General features: G+C 44.9%; 1 protein-coding gene across 3 annotated transcripts in view; it reads left to right on the top strand.

The window, feature by feature from the left end:
* Positions 1–20,164, top strand: part of MCC (MCC regulator of WNT signaling pathway) — a 383,535-nt gene that overhangs the window by 296,787 nt on the left and 66,584 nt on the right. For all 3 annotated transcript variants that reach the window (XM_033110748.1, XM_033110747.1, XM_033110749.1), the window contains one exon: positions 5,415–5,557. In XM_033110748.1, the coding sequence (XP_032966639.1) occupies positions 5,415–5,557 (143 nt within the window). The remainder of the gene's footprint in view (positions 1–5,414; positions 5,558–20,164) is intronic.

Below are 20,164 nucleotides of genomic sequence, written 5' to 3'. Positions count from 1 at the left end.
CGTGATGGGATTAGTGAGCGATCTTATAAGAAGAGACACTAGAGAACACAGGTCGGTGCTGGAGCCCTCCTGTCCTCCCTCCCTCTCTCCCTCCCTCGCTCCCTCCCATGTGTGAACACAGTGAGAAGGCAGCCCATCTGCAAGCCAGGAAGCGAGCCCTTACCAGAAACTGGCAACGCGGGCACCTTGATCTTGGAGTTCTAGCCTCCAGAACTATAAAAAAATAAATTCCTATCATTTAAGCTAGCCAGTCTGTGCTATTTTGTTACAGTAGCCCGAGCTAAGACACTTGTTGAAAACCAACAGCGATTTCTTAACTGAAAAACCTAATGACTTTTTCTTGTGACTGGTCCTTTTCTGCAGCATTTGACCCTAAATCCTTTTTCCTTCCTGGTATGCTCTTCTGGAACCTCCAGGACCCTGTAAGTCCTAGGTCTTGTCTTTTCTCCTTGAGATGCATCCTCAGCCTCTGCTCTTACCCAGGGCTCTGTCCCCTACACCTTTCACCTGGAATGACCACAGCGGGGAAAGCAGTGACACCTCCTGTCTGTGTCACCTTGACATTGGCACTTAACCCTTCTGCTTCCTTGTCTGCAAAATGCTTCTCATTTGGCGACTGAGATGCTCTCCAGAGTCTCTGTCTACTCTTAACATAATCCGATCTCTAACATCTCAGGTCTGTACCATGAGCATAGCTTTTCTCCTGATCTTTCAGCTCACCCTTTGACCTGTGTACTGCATCTGTCTGTCTAGCTTCATGTTGTGGTGTCTCAAACACAGTGTAAACAAAACCTTGTTATCTCCTGGCAAAATTTGATTAAATTCTGGCCTAAAAGGTAAAATACAATGAAATAAAAATGAAACCCAGAGAAATAAGCTGGATTTCTCTCTCCCTGTCTTCCGATGTGATACATATTAAACCACTGTTTACTATTTAGAAGTTCTTGAATATAGATCCTAAATCATTAAATATTGTTAAAACTGGTACTTGACAAGGGTGCATTACTATGTACATAGGAGACTATTGCAAAATCCTGTTTGTTCAGTTCCTCACCAAAGATTTGTACATGAGTCTGAGCTTCTGCTGTGCTGTATGAAAAAATAAGAAGAGGTAGAACTGAAGAAAGAATCAGGACTTTACTCCTCACTTATATCCTGCTATAGATCCTTTAAGAGAACTGAAAGGAATACATTTCCTCCTTGTATCTAAAATATCTTTGTCCTTTAGAAGAATGATGGCCATTTCAAGGCAAGTCTACCTTTAATTGTAAGAAAAACAGAATGTGGTTGAGAAAAACCACCAGGGGTTAGCTGGACATAGTTAACTGACAGTTGCCAAGACAGACAGATGTCCATCTGGGTCTTGTTCACAAATCACTCCAGTCCAGTGACAAGGCACGAATGCACACCCCAAATAAAATAGAAATTGGCATTGCTAATGAAGTAATATTGTCATAAAAAAATGCTACTGATTTCACAGTACTTCAGCTTGAGGTCTGGAAAGCATGATACGAATTATACTCTCATTGACGTTTCCCTTTTCTGATTAGATCGTTTCACCCCGGACCCATAATGAGAAAGAATCTTTAAAAATAAACGGCAACAAAAAAGTTTTCCCTTCGGTTACCATGTTAGAGTGTTGTTTCATTAGTACTAAGCTTAGGAATTAGGCTGGACTGCTAACTAGTTGCCTAATCGTGGGTAAGTTGCTTCACCTCTGAAAGCTTCAGTGGTCTTATTTGTAAAATAAAGGTATTGATCCTGGCTTAGATGCCCTCTAAGATCCCTTCCGGTCTGCCAGACTGTGACTTTTCTGCCACTGCTGGTTGCCTAGGTGTGTGTACAATCTAATGCCTGCCTCCTTAGGTCTGTTTTTTATTTGGCTCTGTTGCTTAAGCTAGTAGCCAGTATTAGTCATTGCAACTGTAAATAAAGCAACTGGGAAGCACTTCACAAATGCTTCTAAGTGAACGAAATAATGTACATTTAGAATCCCATGAGGTGATCTTTTACGTTCCAAAGAGAAGCACCTGAGAACTTTATGATTCCATTACTATGAAACTAGCACGACAGTGTCTAAATTATCAACATTTATCAGTTCATCAAAGCATCTGTTTTTTTGGCTTAAAATGATCACTTACTTCTTGGACCTTTTTATGTTTTCTTCCTTTTCAACACCACACTAACAGTTGGTGTTCTTTTGGGAGGCATTTTTCCCCCGAAAGAAGTAAGTTATCACGCGCCAAGCGTCACGAGATACACAACAGCAGGAAGAAAACAATCAAGTCACTTTGAGATGCTGATGCTGTGTCATTAGATGGACACCAAACCATACCAGCCTGGTCACTCACTGCTACACAGAACAGCGCTGGAAACACACCTGAGATGCGTGCCTAAGTAGAACCGCCGTGGACCTACAGCAGTGTTTTTGGCTTCTCACTCCATTGCTCTTCATGGACTAACTCTCCTAATAATACAGTAGAGAGAGAAAACTCCCTGGCGTCAGTCTCCTACATATGCTGCGATCCCAAATGGACTGTCAGTTTAGGAAGGGCCCTGAGAGAGAATCGGCTTTTGCCGTTTCTCAGTCCCAGCTTCCTAATGACACCAGTAATGGTGTTCAGGACGTAAGGATATGCAACGCATGAGTTTTTACCAAAGTCAGTTGGAGAAACGACAGGGTTGCACCAACTTTCGAATAGTTAGTCTTGGTGTAACCTTCCTGTACCTCATTCTTTGTGACACAACACCCTGCCTGATCTCACACGGCTGCTGCTTTTGGTGCTGTAATACTCATGGTCACCAGAAGGAGGCGCATTAGCCAGGGATCGTGTGTGCTCAGCCCCTCCCTGTGGCATCAAGCATACAGACCTTCTTGCTGCCCCCCTGCTTGTTCGATGTGTTTCCATACAAGATCTCAGCAACATTTACTCCTTCCCCTGAATTCCTAGACCTCCCACATTTTGTCTGTATTTCTACCATCTGACCCTGATTCTTTGCTTCCTATACTACAATACGTTCTTCTTCTGATCAGAATTGCCCACTCAACTAGTGGCCTGAGTGCCCCTCCAGCCAAACATTTCCATCCTGCACCCCATTTTGGTTTCAGCCACACGGAACCACTTATTCCTCTCCAGGCCTCCACATAGTCACGTTCACACACTCCTCTGAGCCTTTGCACGTGCCCTTCCACCCTCATGACCTGTCTCACATCCGCTTGCCTTGAGACTCATTTTGCACGCTGCTCCGTCCAGGAAGCCTTCCCGGGTCACGCCGCACCTGCAGCCCAGCATGTGCCTCCCATGTCCACCACGGCATCCTCCTTAGGTTCCAACTAGTTGTGAACATATTTGCGTCCCGGAAGACAGCAGCCATCTGGTCTTTGCTTTCCTCTCCTTGTTCTGGTGCTTGAAAAAGTGAATGAGGCTCCTTAGTTTGCATTTGGTGACAGGGAAAGCCTTCTGGCTCAGACGCATTTCTAGTGGGGTAGATTTCTCACACTGTGCTCCTGACCTCAGGAGGGAATGTCCTCGGCAACCAGTGCTGCCTCTTCCCACCCCTCCCCTGCGCACCCCTTTAGAAAGTCCATCCTAGTAATTGCTGGAAGTAATTCCTTATAAAGCAGAACATTTGGCAGGCACTGTATGTTTTGGAAACTGCCAAGCCAGGAGGGTTTAAGGTGACTTTTAAAGATTTTTCTTTCAAATGCCATTTATATCAGAGACACAGCAGCAACATTTATCTGGCTCTCTTGGCTGTAAAACGGTCTCAGCCGAGCTGAAGCTGATTGCATTGGCCATGCAACTAAGGTAATTTATTCATCATACACAAAATCTCCCATTAACGGAAATCAGAGTTTTAACTGCTGATTGAAAGGAAAGCTGATGTATCAGAACACAATTACCCTCTAGACCAAAAAGGCACCTCTTAAGAGTACTCTTTAATTTTTTTTTATGTATCTTAAACCTAATTATTGTCAGTTTTGCAGGTGTCTTAAATTAATTTTTTTCATAGAACATTAACCTATATATTTTTTGCCTTCCCTCCCAATCTATTTCACATTTTGCATCTCTGGGGGGCTTTGTAACTGTTTCAAGTTTGCCCAGATTTGGGGGGGGGGCTCTTATTAAAAATACCTTATAAAGCAGGGGCTCAGCTGAACCTCTTCAACATTCAAGAATGTTGATTTCTTGAGCGAACTAAGAACTCTGTCGAGTTCTTCACATTTCTCTAAATTTATAGGTGTGTCTCCCCATCTTAAAATGGCAGTTGCCAAGTTCCAGTGATCACCACTCACCATCTTAGTCTGAAACCGCAAGACTGTAGGCTTTCTGCGCGCGCACGCACCCATACACACACAGTCAAAAACTTAAAGTGAGTGCCAGGCTGAGAGGATTTCTTCTCTTTCTATCTTTCTTCACAAACACTCTCCCCCTGGGGCGGAGCAGACAACCTGTGGGCTTTCCAACCTCATAATTAAATCCTCTGACACATTTCTCTTCTGGCTCACTTGCAAAATAAATGCTTCAAAGAGGGTTAATTTTGCTCTCTCCATGTCTGTCCAGTGTGTGTGTAGTGATGATGGCGGTATGGAGAGGAAGTAGCGTGTGCTTTGAAATACATAGTACAATTTTAAATTTTCTTCACTTATTCATAACTTCAGAGACCAGAAGGTTGCTGGAAAGGGGTGGGTGTTCTTGTGCAAGTGAAACATAATTACATTTAAATGTGGTCGTCCTGTTAGCAAATGCAAACTGAAGGAAACAGACCCTCCAGTGGTATTTTCTCACTCACTGTTTCTATTTTTCCCCTCCATTCTTTTCCCGTTCTCTGACTCCACCTACTTTCTTTGGGGAAATGAAATTAAGTGTGGTATTTTTCAGACATGCTGATCCATATACCTCTCAAACCATCCCTTTTGTTCTGTACAGGTGAGCTCTTGGTTTTTCCAGTAGCTCCAGCCCCAGTACCTCCCTATACCGTCTTCCAAGAAGAAAGCCCGTCAATGGTACCCTCTAGGCAATGGGATATGCCATTTCTGTTCACCAGAAATTCTTGATTATTTTGCTCACTGTAGCAGCAGTGTTGTAGTCTTAGTTCTTTTTCACCTTGGAATTTGAGGGAGTAAAGAAATCTAATTTCTTCAGGAAGTCTTTGAAGGGGCAAAGTTCCTCGTAGGCTGACAGATGAATCTATATGGGTATGTGTGTGGACACGGAAGCCACCTTTCAGTTTCACACTGACTATAGATGTGACCATCTGTTTGGCCTGAAGGAATCCTGGTCCAAATAACCAGGGGGGTACCTGTCTGTTTTCTCTCTTAAAGTCTTGTTTCTTGTCCTTAAAAGACATATTCTCTTAAGGATTTGTCTTACAACTCTGTAAGTGATGGCTGACTCTTCTTTTTTTCTCAGGGAGGAAGATGAGTACTCAGAACTACGATCAGAACTCAGCCAGAGTCAACAAGAGGTCAACGAGGACTCTCGAAGCATGGACCAAGACCAGACCTCTGTCTCCATCCCTGAAAACCAGTCTACCATGGTCACTGCCGACATGGGTGAGTCTGCCTGCCATTGCCGCAAAGCCGGAGTCTGGTTTCTGTAATAGGAATTTATAAAAACGGTAGGCAGCCTGAATTAAATTAAATTTGTCACGGAGTTTGGTGAGTAGATGAAGGCACATTCATTTCAGTCCCTTAAATACTACTTTGTTGGTCAAAATGAAACTGAGAGCTGAATTAGCTTTCTGCCCCGATGTCTGTGATTCAATCATATGTCACCTCTGTTAGAAAATTTTGCAAGTAGGGAACTAATTAAAAAGCCTATTGCAGTGTTCTAAATTCCAGTAAAATCTGAACTACAATGGCAGGAATGGAAAGAATGGGATGGGTCATGACACAGTGCACTGGAAGAACCAATAAGTTTTAACAACTGTTGGGTAAGGAGGAATTCAAAATTACTCTAACGTGTTGATCCTAAGTGACAAAGAGAATGATGACATTCTCTAGTAAGGAAGTTTGGTTGAGAAATGAGTTGGGAAATAGATATGTTTGACGTTGTAGGGAAATGTACGTGTGGAAATATTTGGTACAGTGTGCTCATATGGCATGTTTTTAAACTGCAGGTCATGACCCATTAGTGGGTCTTGAAATTATGTGAAAAATAAAATACTTTAAAATTAAATCAAATAGGAAAAAATAGAATGACAGTATTATTTCATGAAAATTATTTGTTATGTATGTGTATGCAGTAAGTTGCCAAATGAAATGTTCCAGCTGTGGTTGCAGTCAAGCTGTTGCAAAACCACTGGTCTACTTGGAGATGCCTAACTGGCTCTTTGGAGAGCTTGAGGTTGAGGATAAAAGCTTTAAAGTTATGAAGTAAGGAGATCCTTGTGGTCAAAAGGGTGTGGAGTCAAAAGAGGGAGGACCACCATATCCTAGGAAATGTTCACATGTCCAGGAAAGAAGGAAGAAGAAGCAGGAGAAGGAAGAGTCTTAAGTATAGTGCAGTTTTCACAGAACTTAAAATTTCATTGAAGAGAGACTTAAATCAGATATTACACACTTGCGTTGAATTATAAACCTATATAAGTGCTATAACATTAAGGAACATGGTACCATGAGAGTGTATCAAAGGAATTTGATTCCGTTTAGGATTTCCACGATAGCTTTTCCTGGGAAGTGACATGTGCGCTGAGATCTAGAGGATAGTAGGAATTAAGTAGGTAAAAGAGGAGATGGCATTCGGGTTTGCTGGGGACAGATACATTCAAGGAGATGAAAAACGATCATTGTGTGTGGCAGGCACAGAGGTGTGAGATGGAGGCTGGAAAGGTGGGCCGGAGCGAGGTGATGCATGGTCTTGTAGACCGGGTTAGAGAGCTTGACCTTTATTCCAAGGCCCACAAGAAACCACTGCAAGATTTTCACAGTGGGGACAAGAAAGGGGATGAGATGATCAACTGTGCGTTTTGAGTCAATCACTGTCTAGTGAGGAGAAAGAATCAGCAGATCAAGAGTGAATGGGAGGGGCCGGCTAGGAAACCACTGAAAAAGCCTAGGTGGGCAAAATTATTGCTAGAATTAGGGTGGTAGCAGTTGAGATGTAGCAAAGCAGATGAATGGAGGAAAGGTATGAAGTTGGCAAGATCTGCTGAAGGATTGGAAACAGTGTAAAGGAGGACAGGTGTGTGTGGGTTTCTCAGAAGTGTCTGGATGGCACAGTGCATGGACAGTGGGGCCAGTCACCAACCTGGGAGCACAGAGGAAAGGACCAGGTGACTTTGCTTTGAATTTGGTTTCCTTTTGTTTGAAGGGGAGGGTGGAGTAAGATGGAGATCATGTATTATGTTTGGACATAAGTTTGAGATGTCTGGAGATATCTGGGTGGAGATGCTTTGGAAGGCAATAGATGTACATACGCGTAAGCAGCCAAGAGAGGTGTGGGCTGAAGGGAGCAGCTGGGAGACATCAGGTTGTGTACAGATGGTTACTGAAGCAGTGGAAGTCGCTGCCTTCCGCGAGAAGTGCAGACAGCTGGAGAGTAAGCCTTGGGGGCCACCAGCGATAAAGAGACTCGGCAGGAGCTTGTGGCAGGAATGCACCTCTCATCATTTTGGTCTCAGTTTAACTGCACCTCCTCAAAAGCATCTCATGAGCACCAGTCGGTGCAAGCGCCTGTGTTGTCTCTATCGCTGCCCCATTTGATTGCTTCCTGTGTCACACTGAAATGTTACAAGACACATTTGTATTTCTTTGCTTGACTGACTCTGCTACTACACTCCCGTGGGCAGAAGCATGTTTGTTTTACCTGCTAGTGCCTCTCCAGAGCCCACCCCAGGGCCTGGCACATAGTATGTGTTCCGAGATACTTGTTTGAATGAATGAGTGAAGCGGTCAGCCAGTATATTTGCTGATCTCCCTGTGAGATAACAGGAGTAAGTCCAACCTATTCTGTGAAGTGGGCTGGAAATCTTTCCTGTGGGACTTCTGAGGGCCCCTGACATGAGAGCATCTGTAGCTCGGGCTCCTCATTTCTTTCCATCCTTTCCCTATTAAAATAACATGTTCATTACAGCTGGTGGTAGTAGTATCTTTCCTGATGAGACTGGAGAGAAGGGACCCTGTCTGCCCACTGCCTGTGCTCTGCCCACAGTAGGCAGCCTTTATTCATTTGTTTAACAAACTCATTGGGTCCTACGCTAGGGACTGGGGATGTAAGACTCAGAATCTCCCATCAGATCACCGTATTCCCATGCTCAAATCCTTCGCACTTAGAGTGACGTCCCAATTCCTTACCATGGCCTCCAGGGCTCCCCAGAACCTGGCATCCCCAACCTCGGACCACATCCTCCCCACCTCTCCCTTGTTTCCCTTCCGGCTCTGGCCTTGCTGGCCTCCTCGTTGCCCCTGAAACTCTACCAGCTTCTCTTGCCTCTGGGCCTCTGCATTCACTGTTCTCTCCTGCCTGCAACCCACCGTGGCTTTCTCCCACAGGCAGCTAGGCTCTTCTCATCGGAGGCCATCCCTGACCTCTCTTGGAGAACGACCACATTCACTCACTCGCACACTCACAGGCACACTCTTCCCTTCCCTGCTACATTTGTCTTCATAGCACTTAGCCTACCTAATGGTGCCAAGTGTTTGCATTTATTGCATTCCGTATTACCAGTCTTTATCAGTCCCTCAAGCTAGAATGCAGGCTCCAGCAGGCAGGGAGTTGAGATGTCCTGTTCTCCAGTGTAACAGTACCTGCACATAGTAGGCACCCAACTATGTGAGTAGCAGCGAATGCCGTCTTGGGTCTCGTTGTTCTTTGGAGGACACAGATAGGTCAACAGTGGGGTAAGGACCACAACCAGAGGTGGACAGAGGCTCCTGATGACACCTTCTGATGGGAGCATTGGAGAACGAGTCCCATTTAAGGTACAGTTAAGCTGCGGGACAAGTGGGAGCAATGCAGATGAAGAGGAAGGCAGGAGGAGAGCGCTGTGGGCACAGAGCCTGCACCTGCCAGGTCTCCAGGGAGCACAGGACCTGGGGGCGGCAGGGAGGTGGAGCTCATTAAAGCTGCAGCAGAGTGCACCCAGTGTGTGTTCATCGGAACTGGACGTCTGCCTCTTCTCATTCCTTTGCCATTTTCCAATTAAATTGCTTCAATAGGGGAAAAAGCTTCCATATATAAACACCATTATAGGAAATCATTAAAAAGCAGCCATTTCATTATGGTTGCTGTATCTGCAAACCTGCGTTAGCAACCCAGAGGTTTCCTTGAGCTGGATTTTATATGCAAAGTTTGCTGCAGTACATTTGCTGATCTCCATTTGAGAGAACAGGAGTAAGTCCAACCTATTCCCTTCATTAAAAAAGCACTTTTCTTCTGTTTTCAAACCTCACTCATCAGAGCCAGGACTGCCCGGTCAGTAAGCTGGCTCCTGGGCACTGCCATCGGAGCCTGGAGGAGTAAGCCAGCACTTTAGAAAGTGCTTTGACTTACCTAAGTGGTCATGTAAAGGAAAAAGGTCCCGGCAAGGTCACACTGCATCTTAAAATACATTGCCTTACTTCTGTTCAAACCTGGTCACACAATTATTTGGAAAATCAAATAAATTAAATGGACAAAGACAAAGGATTTTAGTTTTCTCAATTTGGCCAAGAGTTCTAATTAAGAGAGAGGCTGGATAGAATAGCTAACATGCTGTGCTCACTTACTTTGTTGTCAAGCATTTACATGCATCCTCATGTCTAATCCTCCACCTTAAAGGAGGTCTTGTAAATCTCTACATCTGTAAAATTGGGATAACAGAGTTCAGAGAGGGTAAGTCACTTGTCCGAGGCTGCACAACTAAGCAGTTGTTTTTGTTGTTGCCGCCGTAGATGGCTTGCTTTGACATGCCTTTGCTTAAACAATGAAACATGCCAAAGGTTGGTGAGCAACGCTTCCTGCAATCCTCTGAGGTCTCTAGTGCTGATGGGGGAATGTAGGGAGCATAGCATCTGGCTAATAGCAGAGTGTTTGTGGTGAATCAAGATTTTGCAGATCTCCAGCTTAGAAACAACACTCTTAGACCAAATGATTCTGGGTGTCACCGTAGAGCAGAGCACAGATGTGTGCACATGGGCTCATTGTGTCATGCATGTTAGCACATGTGTGGTATACTGTCTCTCAGGCTGTTTTCTCAACTCTGTTAATGGAACAGCAAAGCTTATCTGGAGCAGCTGTTTGTACAACAAACAAAATCCCTTATCCAGTGGACCTTTGCACAGCCTGAGATGGGTTCTGCTCCCATAGTTTGAGTTCTCTTCTGGTTTTAGGTGAGAAATTCTTATTTTTCTGGAATTTAGCAATACTAGACATTATACCCTTAGGGATGAAAGGAAGCATATGATACCTTGCTTGCTGGTGTGATCATTTAGATAGAGATTTCCTCCTTATGAGTAGTTTTTGGAGGACAACCAAGGAAGAATTTACACATGAAACCTGGCTCTTTGGCACGGCTGCGACTATGAAATATGTTTAACGTTAAAGCCAGATTTTTCCTGGCTGCATGGTCGATGAGGCTTAATGGCTTCAGGAAAAATATTCCAAAGTGTCAAGCAGCCACTCCCAGTGGGGAGAAGGGGGATCAGGGGAAGAGAAAGGCGGCCCCACCTCCTCCCAAAAAACAGTTTTTGCAGACTTAGAGAAAAGTGTGTAAAGGCAAGGCAGCCTGTCTGGAGAAAACTCATTTTTCGTTAGGAGTGAGATGGCAGGGTGGTCGGTCGTCCCCCAGCAAAGAATTTTTAAATGAGAATCAGATTGTTTACACCCTGATTCTGAAACTTTGAGGAACCATTCCACAGATTGGAAAGATTCGACAGGAGAGAAAATGGCACCCTGACTAGTTCACGTAACAGGCGGAGCCCTTTGTTGCCTATTTGCTCTTCTCCTTACCTTAATTAGGCAATTTAATTTCTCCCAAGAGGTTCATGATGTTGGTCATTCCTGAGAATCAAGCCCAGGGAAGTCTTAGTAGTTTCTAGCGTTGACTCACAGGAGGGTTCTCTGAGTGACTGTGTGCTTTCTCCCAGGGATCTGAGGGAGCCTGGTCAGGTACGAGCTGTCTGCAGATGTTAGCAGGACCAAGTGACTGAGAAGTCCTAAAATCATTCCAGAACTTTCCTTGGAGTGTAACCAAACTTGAGTGCAGCAAAGGTCATCGTTCCTCTTCACGTTACTTTGGACTCTTTCCCTCAAATTCTACTGTTCAGTAATTCTCAGCACCCCCCAAAGAGACTTGGAGTATAAGATAGGAGTGGAAAGGCATCAATCTATTACATTTGTTCAAACTGAGCTCCCATAATTGTTGGCATTTATGAACTCCTTTTCTAATAAAGCAGTCTTTATTTTTCTAAACAGACCATGTCTCCTTGGGTCGGATTGGGTTTTGGTTGTGTGAAACTCATGACATAATTTTCTTGAAAACCAGCATTGTAAGAGAGTGTTACCTTCTGAGACAAACCTCTGAAAGTCTACTTAGTCTATAATGGAAATAAGATACAGGACCTTACTCGTGTGACTACAACCCTAACCCTCCTTGTGAACATTGTTCCTCTGAGAAAAGATTTTGTAGACCACATCTGGATGCCAAAAGCACATCTTCTCCCTTCTCTTGGTGGCTTGGAAGTTCTCCCACCCCCGCTGCAGTGAGAGCCACGGGCCTGGGATTGCTCCTGATGGCCTGCTGAGCTCTGGTACTGTTTGCTCTCGAGGGCTGGAGGGAGCCTGCCTGTAAAGGGGCTTGTGAGCTGAGATGGGTGATCCCAGCGCTGAGAAAGGCCCATCTGGCCCAGAGGTTACTGAGCTGTGGGGAGACGGGAGACTGGGCAGGGGGCAATGACAGAGGGCCTTGAGGCGCAGTGAGGCGGCTGGCGTTTATTCTCTAAATGTGCCGCTAGTTCTTCAGGATAACTTCTCAGAGGTACAGAATGATTTTGAAGGCTTTCCTTAGGTTGCCACACTGCACCCCTTCTGTACCCCAGTATTGCACGTCCTCTGCAGTACTGCGAATTTTCTTATTCTTAAAGCTGTGCCAATTCGAGTGATTAGTAGTCAGTATGTAAAATGATTATATGTGACGATGAACTTTTCTACATACGTGTTGTTGGACCCTTGCTCTCTAGAAGCCACTGCCAGAACTTTCATGCCACAGAGGCCAGTATGGGGATGGGTGGTGGTTTCGAATTCTTTGGGGCACTGGCACTGCTTAGAAGGAGGGGTTCTGAGTGGACATTGAGGCAGCTGGGTTTTACAGTCACTGGAGGACAGTTTTATTGCAGTTGAGGTTAGGTTATTTTTCTTACGCCTTCACCATATTTAAGACCAAGTTTACTGTTGTAGAGAAACAAACTGAAAATGCAACCTTGTTTTCTTGGGGAAAGAAACACAGACAAGGCCCTCCCTCCCGGTGAGGTTGGAACCCAGTGGGGTGGCGGCTGACGGTCACTCTTCTCGGCACGCTCGCCCTGACTCGTGCCTGTGTTCTCGGGTAAGCTGGGCATGGCAGTGACCCTTTCAGGGGAGCATTTCTGTTCTCGTAGCTGAATTGAGAAATCTGTCATCATTGGTGGCCCCACGTTAAATCTAGATGAACATATACATGATGTGTCAGATCTTCTGGCCTTAAGTATTGAAGTATTTATTTTCCCTTCAACTTATTATTTTGAAAAACTTTAAACTTACCTGAAAGATCAAATGAACCCCCTAAACCCTAGGACTAGATGTACCAATTGTTCATATTTTGCCACATTTGATTTTGCACACGTGCCCCTCCCTTTTTTTTCCTAAGCCATTTGAAAGTCAGTTGCAGACATCACAGTGCTCCCCCCCGAACATGTCAGCATGAACCACTTAAGAAAGGGGTGTTCTCTAGTATAACCACAGCACCTGTATCACACCTGAGCTTTTTAACCCAGATGGAATATTACATACGGTCCATATTCAGATTTCCCCATATGTCCCATATTCTGTTTAGTTACCATGTCTCTTTACTCCCCTTTAATCTCGAACAGGTCCCCCACTTTTGTTGTCTTTCATAACGCCGACATTTTTGAGGAGGCCCGGTTAGTAGTGTTCCAGACGGTCCCTAGGTCTGGGTGGTCGGATTGTTTTCTTATTACTAGAGTTGAGGGTAACATTCTTTACAAGGATATCTATGGGTGATGATGTGTCCTCACTACTGTGTTGCAGCAAGAGGTCCATATGTCAGTGTGGTCACTTTCGGGGATGTGGAGGTGTTTTTACACTAGAATGACATGGTTCGTATCCGCTTGTCTTCAGCAGATGCAGACACTGTGTACCTCGCTCTGGATCCTCTCCCTCCTTCTTCTCAGACCCTTCAGTCTTCTTGCACTTAGCCTGGAAGTCAACTCTTCTATCGTTTTCTGTGTTGTTCAGTTTTTGCTTATTTCTGGCGGGAGTTGGGGCCTTGCAGCATGCAGAGTGGAGAGGACTGCTGAAAGGAAAGCGACAGCCATCCCTCCTGCTGTGTCCTTTTCCTGGTGCCACAGCGGGCTCTGCGCGGTTACATCCCTAGGATATCACATCTGCTGAGCAAAATGTCTGTATCGATGCTGAAAGACTCTGGAGCTCTTGCCTGCACTTGACTTGCTTTATAAGGCGTGACGTGTGCCCAGTGAGAACAGAGGTGGGGGGCACGTGCCAGCCGAGGGTTACGGTTATGGCCTGACCTCCAGCCCCTCATGCAGATAAGGCTTTTAGGACCGTTCACAGCAGGCCTACGCCACTTCCATTTCTCAGGCCGGCTAAAATTCACTGCACCTGGTATCTCTCACTTCAGTGGAAGAGACTCCACCTTGAGGATCCACCTGAATTCAAAGCTTGTTAGCAGGATGTGGTATGCCACATGAAATACCTTAGATTTGATGATTCTTGACCCATGAGCACGCTAACAAAAATTTGATACTTTTGACAGTTGCCTTACAGAAAGTCTTCCATTTCTGTTACATGTTCGAGTCACGTGGCCTTTACTGAGCTCTGCTATGTGCCCACCATTGTGAGCACGTGGACCATCGAGCAGTCACTGCTCCCCAGGGCTGGGTTTTCGTAGGGTCAACCTGTCTGTTAATAAGTCATTACAGGGAATGTGATGCCGCCCAGAAAGAAGGAAATAGGATTCTATAGGTAATCTGGGAAGGCTTCCTGGAAAAGGAAATTTCGAGGCAAAGCTTTAAAAAGAGACATAATGAAGAAGAAAATGAGGGGCTTCCAAACTAGGCAGATACATGACCACTAGCTGGGAAGCGAATGTCGAACCCCAAAAGTATGTAAAGTTTGAAGCTGGGACCATATCTTGGAGCAGATTCATCTGGTAAAGGTGCACTGCACAGAATCCGGGGGAGCAGAGATGGTTTCTAACAACTAGCCTGTTTAGCTATATTTCGGGGTTTCATCGGGGGTTCCCCAAAAAACAAGCTGCCTTTAATTCCTAGTTTATTGTGTGCAACTCGGAGCGTAGGCTTAGTTGAATCTGAGGGAGAAAGAAGAAAACTAGCCTGCCACTATGTTTAACTGAGCAAGAACGCTGGTTAGGCTTAATTTTCATAGCCATGAAAATTACCTCCTTCCCAGATTTCCAAGTGCTTAGGTCTTCCCTCAAACAGCAACAGAAAAACCCTTTAAGGCTCTGGGTTCTCAATAGAAACATATAACCTGAGCTGTCTTTTCTCCAGCTGTGGTCAGAAGTCTAACTGGGAAAAGCTACTTTTAGAAACGATAGTGAAGGCAGGACTGCCGACCCTGACAGAGGTGGGCAGTGAACGGCACAGAGGGCAGAGGCATGGAGCACCGTGGCCGTACCGAGTGCGAAAGGGCCAGCGGCTGACCACTCCACAGGTGCTGGTTGTGTGAGGAGCTGGGCCCAGCGTGGCCAGACCTTCTAATTTTACAAGAATAGTCAAGTACTAATGGGTTTCAAATGTTGGCAATTAATTCAAAAACTGTTTTTTAAAAAAAATAAAAGGCTGTGCCAGATATCAAACCCTGCTGTACAAAAAAAAAACACATCTTCAGCTGCAGGTGATTCATTTGCTTCCTCTGGTCGAAGGGAGATGTCCATTCCTTTTATTCTTCTGTGTCCTCTGTTTCACCTTTACAGCAAATTAGACACCTAGAAGGCAGAATGCCAAGGTTGTATGAGCTTAGTCCTTTCCAGAATTCCCTTTACATTGTACTTCAATGGTCTACAGCTTAATTTTAATTGAAGGGCAGTGTAAGAAGAAAGTATATGAAAGCTGTGTGTGTGTGAAACTGTGGCTGAAGAGTCTGGCAGTCACAGCGCTTCATGCCACATAGGAAGTCCCACGTACCAAGATTCTTCTCGCATCAATTGCCAAAAACACGCTGTCTCCATTGTGAAACTGGACTGCTTCCTCCTCTCTGACGGGAGAGCATTCATTTTTTGCTCTGGCTGCCAGGAAGCTCACGGCTAAGAAGAGTCAGCCCAGCAGCTGTTTGCTTTTGTTTGCTTCCTCAGCCTTTCCCTGGTGCAAATCACTTGTTTTCCCCTTATTGTTTATTTGCTGTACGCTACCTCAAATTCTTCTTTGGAAAGATATTAAGAACCTCTGTTAGAAGAATGTGTTCTTATATAACTGGCCTCCTCTTTGTGTCATGGACATGGAACCGAGCCATTACCTTTCCTCCATAAAGCGCCACACAACCCGAGGTGACGCAGCAGATCTGCCTCGGGGGGGGGGGGGTCGCCCTTCACACTTGGCGTTCCATGGCAAATGTGCAGTTCAGTGGCAATAAGTGCATCCACAGAGTTTTGCAACCATGACCGCTGTCCATTTCCAGACCTTTCTCATCGCCCCAAACAGAAACTCTGTGTCCGTTAAGCAATATTGCCCCCCCCACCCCACTCACCTCCCCAGGCCCTGTAACCTCTATTCTGCTTTTGGTCTCTATGAATTTGCCTATTCTCAGCACCTCACATAAGAGGAATCATACAATGTTGGTCCTTTTGTGACTGGCTTGTTTCACTTAGCTTAATGTCTGTAAGCTTCATCCATGTTGTAGCATGGGTCTGAATGACCTTCCTTTGTAAGGCTGAATGACATCCCATTGTATGTATATGCCGCATTTTGCTTATCCATTCAGCTGTCGATGGACGTTTGGGTTATTCTCATCGTTTGACTCGTATGGATAATGCTCCTATAAACATGGCTGTACAAGTATCTTTTTCAGTCCTACTGTCAGTTCTTTTGGGTGTATACCCAGAAGTGGGGTTGCTGGATCATGTGATAGTTCTGTTTTTTAATTTTTGAGGAACTGCCACACTGTTGTTCACAGTGGTTGCACTTACGTTCTAATTCTCCCTAGCCCCACCAGCAGCGCTTTTCGTTTTCTGTTGTTGTTATTGTTTTTATACAGTGGCCATCCTAATGAATGTGAAGTGATATCCCATTATGGTTTTGATTTGTGATGCGGTGCCTTTTGTTCATTCTGGAACACACATGGTCTGTTGTCTCAGCTTATATCACTCCTCTGGTCCCTTAACTCACACCTTTTTTGTAGAGACTCCAACAGCATGAGCCTGTAGTAGTTCCGGTCTCCGGCATGGGCCAGGTTGTGCAGGACATGGTAGGTCAGGGGAAAGAATTGAGAAGGCATTTTAAGTCTCCATTTAGAAGAATATGCCACAGACTCTGAAAGATAATTCCTCCCTGCACCGAGCAACGTTGGTGCTAGCTAGGTGTGACTGGTGAGTGACTGGTGCTGTGTGACAGCTCTCAGGGGACCCAAAATATCCCCTCCTGCCAGCTATCCACTTTGTCCTCCTGTGAGGCTCCAAACAGGGAACAAGGACAAAGGATAGGCATGTGTCATCTGAGCATTAGTGAGGCTTGAATAAAACCACAGTGCAGAGCTCTGTGGATAACAGGCTAGAGCATGTGGGGCTCATCTTTCAATCTGTGTTTTACCTGCTTCTTCCGTCAGGGGCTTCCTAAGACCAAAGAAAGCATTTCTAGCCCTCCTCGGTTTGAAGGGAAAATCCTCATCAGCTCTTTATAGTCTGTAAGTTAATTTAAATACCCTCCTCAGTCCTTCTGCTTCTCCATCCTGTACTTGCATCGTGTTCTCTGCGGTTACTTTCCCCATCATCATGGTGGACAGCTGAGAGACGGGACTATGACATTTGCCTTGTATATCTGTGAGCCTTCAGAATTGAGGAGCGTCTCTTATTTATCTTTGTACCCGACTACTAGCCTGAGACCAGGCTCAGCAACTGTTGGATTAAATAATGAGAAAGAAATACTAGTCAGATCCCTACACCTTCCTCCAGTTCCCTAGAACCCAACAGCCTCAGGATACAGGCTGGTTCTGCCTCTTGAGTCCTGATGTGAGAGCTCATTAGCAGCCTTGTCCAGTGTGATCATTGTATGAGGGGCGCTGTGCTAGGGAAATCCCTATGGAATGGCTGAATGGAGGCATCTTTCTTTCTCATCTGATTCATAAGCACTCAATAATGCAAAGAATTCAGGAGTGTGTGTTAACTCCAGTTCAGGGTACCAGGAAACCCTGCACCCTGAGGTAAATGATCATTTGAAGAAACTTCTCCAATGATTACCCTGGAATTAAGTGTGCTCTGCAGGCAGTTCCACTGACATCTGTGGTCGCTGAGGAGTGCAGCTTCTGGCCCTGGACCTCCTTGCCTGGAGGTGTTGGTAGGCACCTGCCCTCTGTCTCCAGAGGGCCTTCTGCAAGGATGAGTGCCCCCCAGATTGTTGGTAACTCAGGGCGTGATCCATGACGAGGACATGTTACGTAAGTTTGATAGAGTCTGTGTTTCTAGTCTGGCTGTCTCTTAAATATATAATGATGTGATATTTATGTTTGTTCACTTAAAAAATAATGTTTGATTGCCTACCATATTCTATGTCGAAGATACAATGGTAAGGAACATCAAAGTCCCTTCTTTTGTGGAGCTTACATTTTAGTAGAGAAGAGATAATTACCACACAAGTCAGATTAGATGGCGATGATGGCCATGAAGGAGCTAGAATAATGGGGCAGAGACTGTGCAGGGAGAAGAGATGGAAACCCCATTCTGTAGACAGGGAAGAGCTTGGTGAGCTGGTAGCATTTGAGCTGAGAACTGAATGAAAAGTGGAGATTTGGGGAGAATTTAGTCTCTGCAGAGGGAACGGCAAAGGAAAAGGAAACCCTGGGGCAGACAGGAGCCTGGCCTGTTTCAGGGATGGAGAGGAGGCAGAACAGAGCATAACGAATGAGGAGAAGGTGGAAAGATGAGGTAAGGATAAGGTCAATGGGTCTCACCGTAACTGCACACGAGAATTATCTGAGGAACTTTGAAAAGTGTCTCAGTGCCCAAGCTCCACCCCCCGTGATTGATTTAATTGGTCTGGGGAGGGGCATGAACACAGGGAGTTTATAAAAGCTCCCCAGGAATTGCATGTTGCAGCCTGGGTGGAGAACATCATCAGTCTTGATCATGCAGAGTCTTATAGGCCCTGGTAAGGAGTTTGGGCCTCAGGTGAATGACAGTGGGGAGCTATTGGATGGTTTGGGCTCGGGGAGTAACATGATCTGACTTCTGTCCTTAAGAGGCTCACTTTGGGTGCAGGTGAGAAATGATGGTGGCTTGGACTACGGTGGAATCAGTGGAGATGGTAAGAAGAGGTCATTCTGGGGATAAGTTTTTTTGGAGGTTACAGTCACAAAACGGATTGGGTTAGGATGCAAAGCAAAAGGAAATCAAGGTTGCCTGAGAAATGACTTGAGTAACTAGGTGGATGGTAATGACATTCACAAAGGTGGGAAGAAAACAGGTTTCAGGGGTGTACGTTGGAGTGAAAGCCTCGGGTTTGTCTTCTCTCTAGATTTAGGTAACCTGTACATATAGGCAACCAAATAAGGCTGATCAAAATATTCTGATAAATCCTGTTCCTATAATACTGAGTTTCCTTGAAGTTTTCCAAAGGTAAACACCAAAAGCACTTGACCATCTTAGTACCTGGAACATGTGATGAGAAGGGAGGAGGGAGCAAAGAAGGGAAGGTGAAGATACTGAGCTACTTTCGTGCAGGAATCAGGCTGGATATAGGAGACGAAGGTACTTCAGGAGATTGCAAATAGTTAACACCTGTCTTGCTACAAGAATCGAATGGCATGGTGATACATAGAATCCAAAATAACAAGTTATTTGTATTTGACTTTAAGGGGATTTTCCCCCCCACAAAATTATCTTCTAAGCTATGTCTAGCTCATATTAAGATTATAATTAATTGTCCTTCCAGACCATACCCTGGATGTGTAGCAATTAAAAGTAACCCAGATTTTCAACTCAGAATCAAGTTATTAGAATTGCTTATAAGACATTTACATGGAGAATAATACAGAATTTGTTGGAACAGTTTATTTTTCCCCTGTTGGAAGAAGTGGGTTAAATTGCAATGGTAGACATATGATCTCACTTATATGTGGAATCTAAAGAACAGAATAAACGAACAAACAAAACAGAAAGAGGCTTACAGACACAGAGAACAAAACGATGGTTGCTAGATGGGAGGAGGTTGGGGGTGGGGGACGAAGGTGAAGGGAAAAAAGAAATAAAATAAATTGCAACCGTAGAGCATATTGATTGGTTACATCAGGAAAAAATCCTAATTATAAGCTCATTGAGGGCAAGGAATTTCTCTTACAGTTTCTATTTTTTTTAAATGCCTCGTAACTCTGCTCACTCTGGTTTGTTTAGTCAAGTTATGACACTCTTTTTGGAGTCAGTGCTTGTGTGAATGGCTGAACAGGAAGGTTGGGCAGAAGGTTTCTGAAGTCCCAACAGCCCCTTCTGGAATATTCCTTTGTTCTTACTAAAGAAACTCCAGATGTGGCTGCCTTCAAGTGAAAGGCAAGAGAATCCATCATGTCATGGCTATCTGGAAAATGACTGTGGTCTGAAACTCCTTCATACAGGTTTTCTCAGAGGCGTGCCCGCAGCCTGTGAGATCAGGCGGCATGGCGTTCAACTTGAACGTTTCAAGCTCTGTTGCCATTCCATTTTACTGGAATGGGTGTTTCATAGTAAGCGGAACGATGCGCATTCATTGCCCACCTGCCTGCTTCACACATTCTGTCCACAT

Source organism: Rhinolophus ferrumequinum, chromosome 7 (genome assembly GCF_004115265.2).
Source record: "Rhinolophus ferrumequinum isolate MPI-CBG mRhiFer1 chromosome 7, mRhiFer1_v1.p, whole genome shotgun sequence".
NCBI lineage: Eukaryota > Metazoa > Chordata > Mammalia > Chiroptera > Rhinolophidae > Rhinolophus > Rhinolophus ferrumequinum.
Note: the sequence above shows the minus strand (reverse complement) of the source record. Positions and strands in the feature narration are given on the sequence as shown.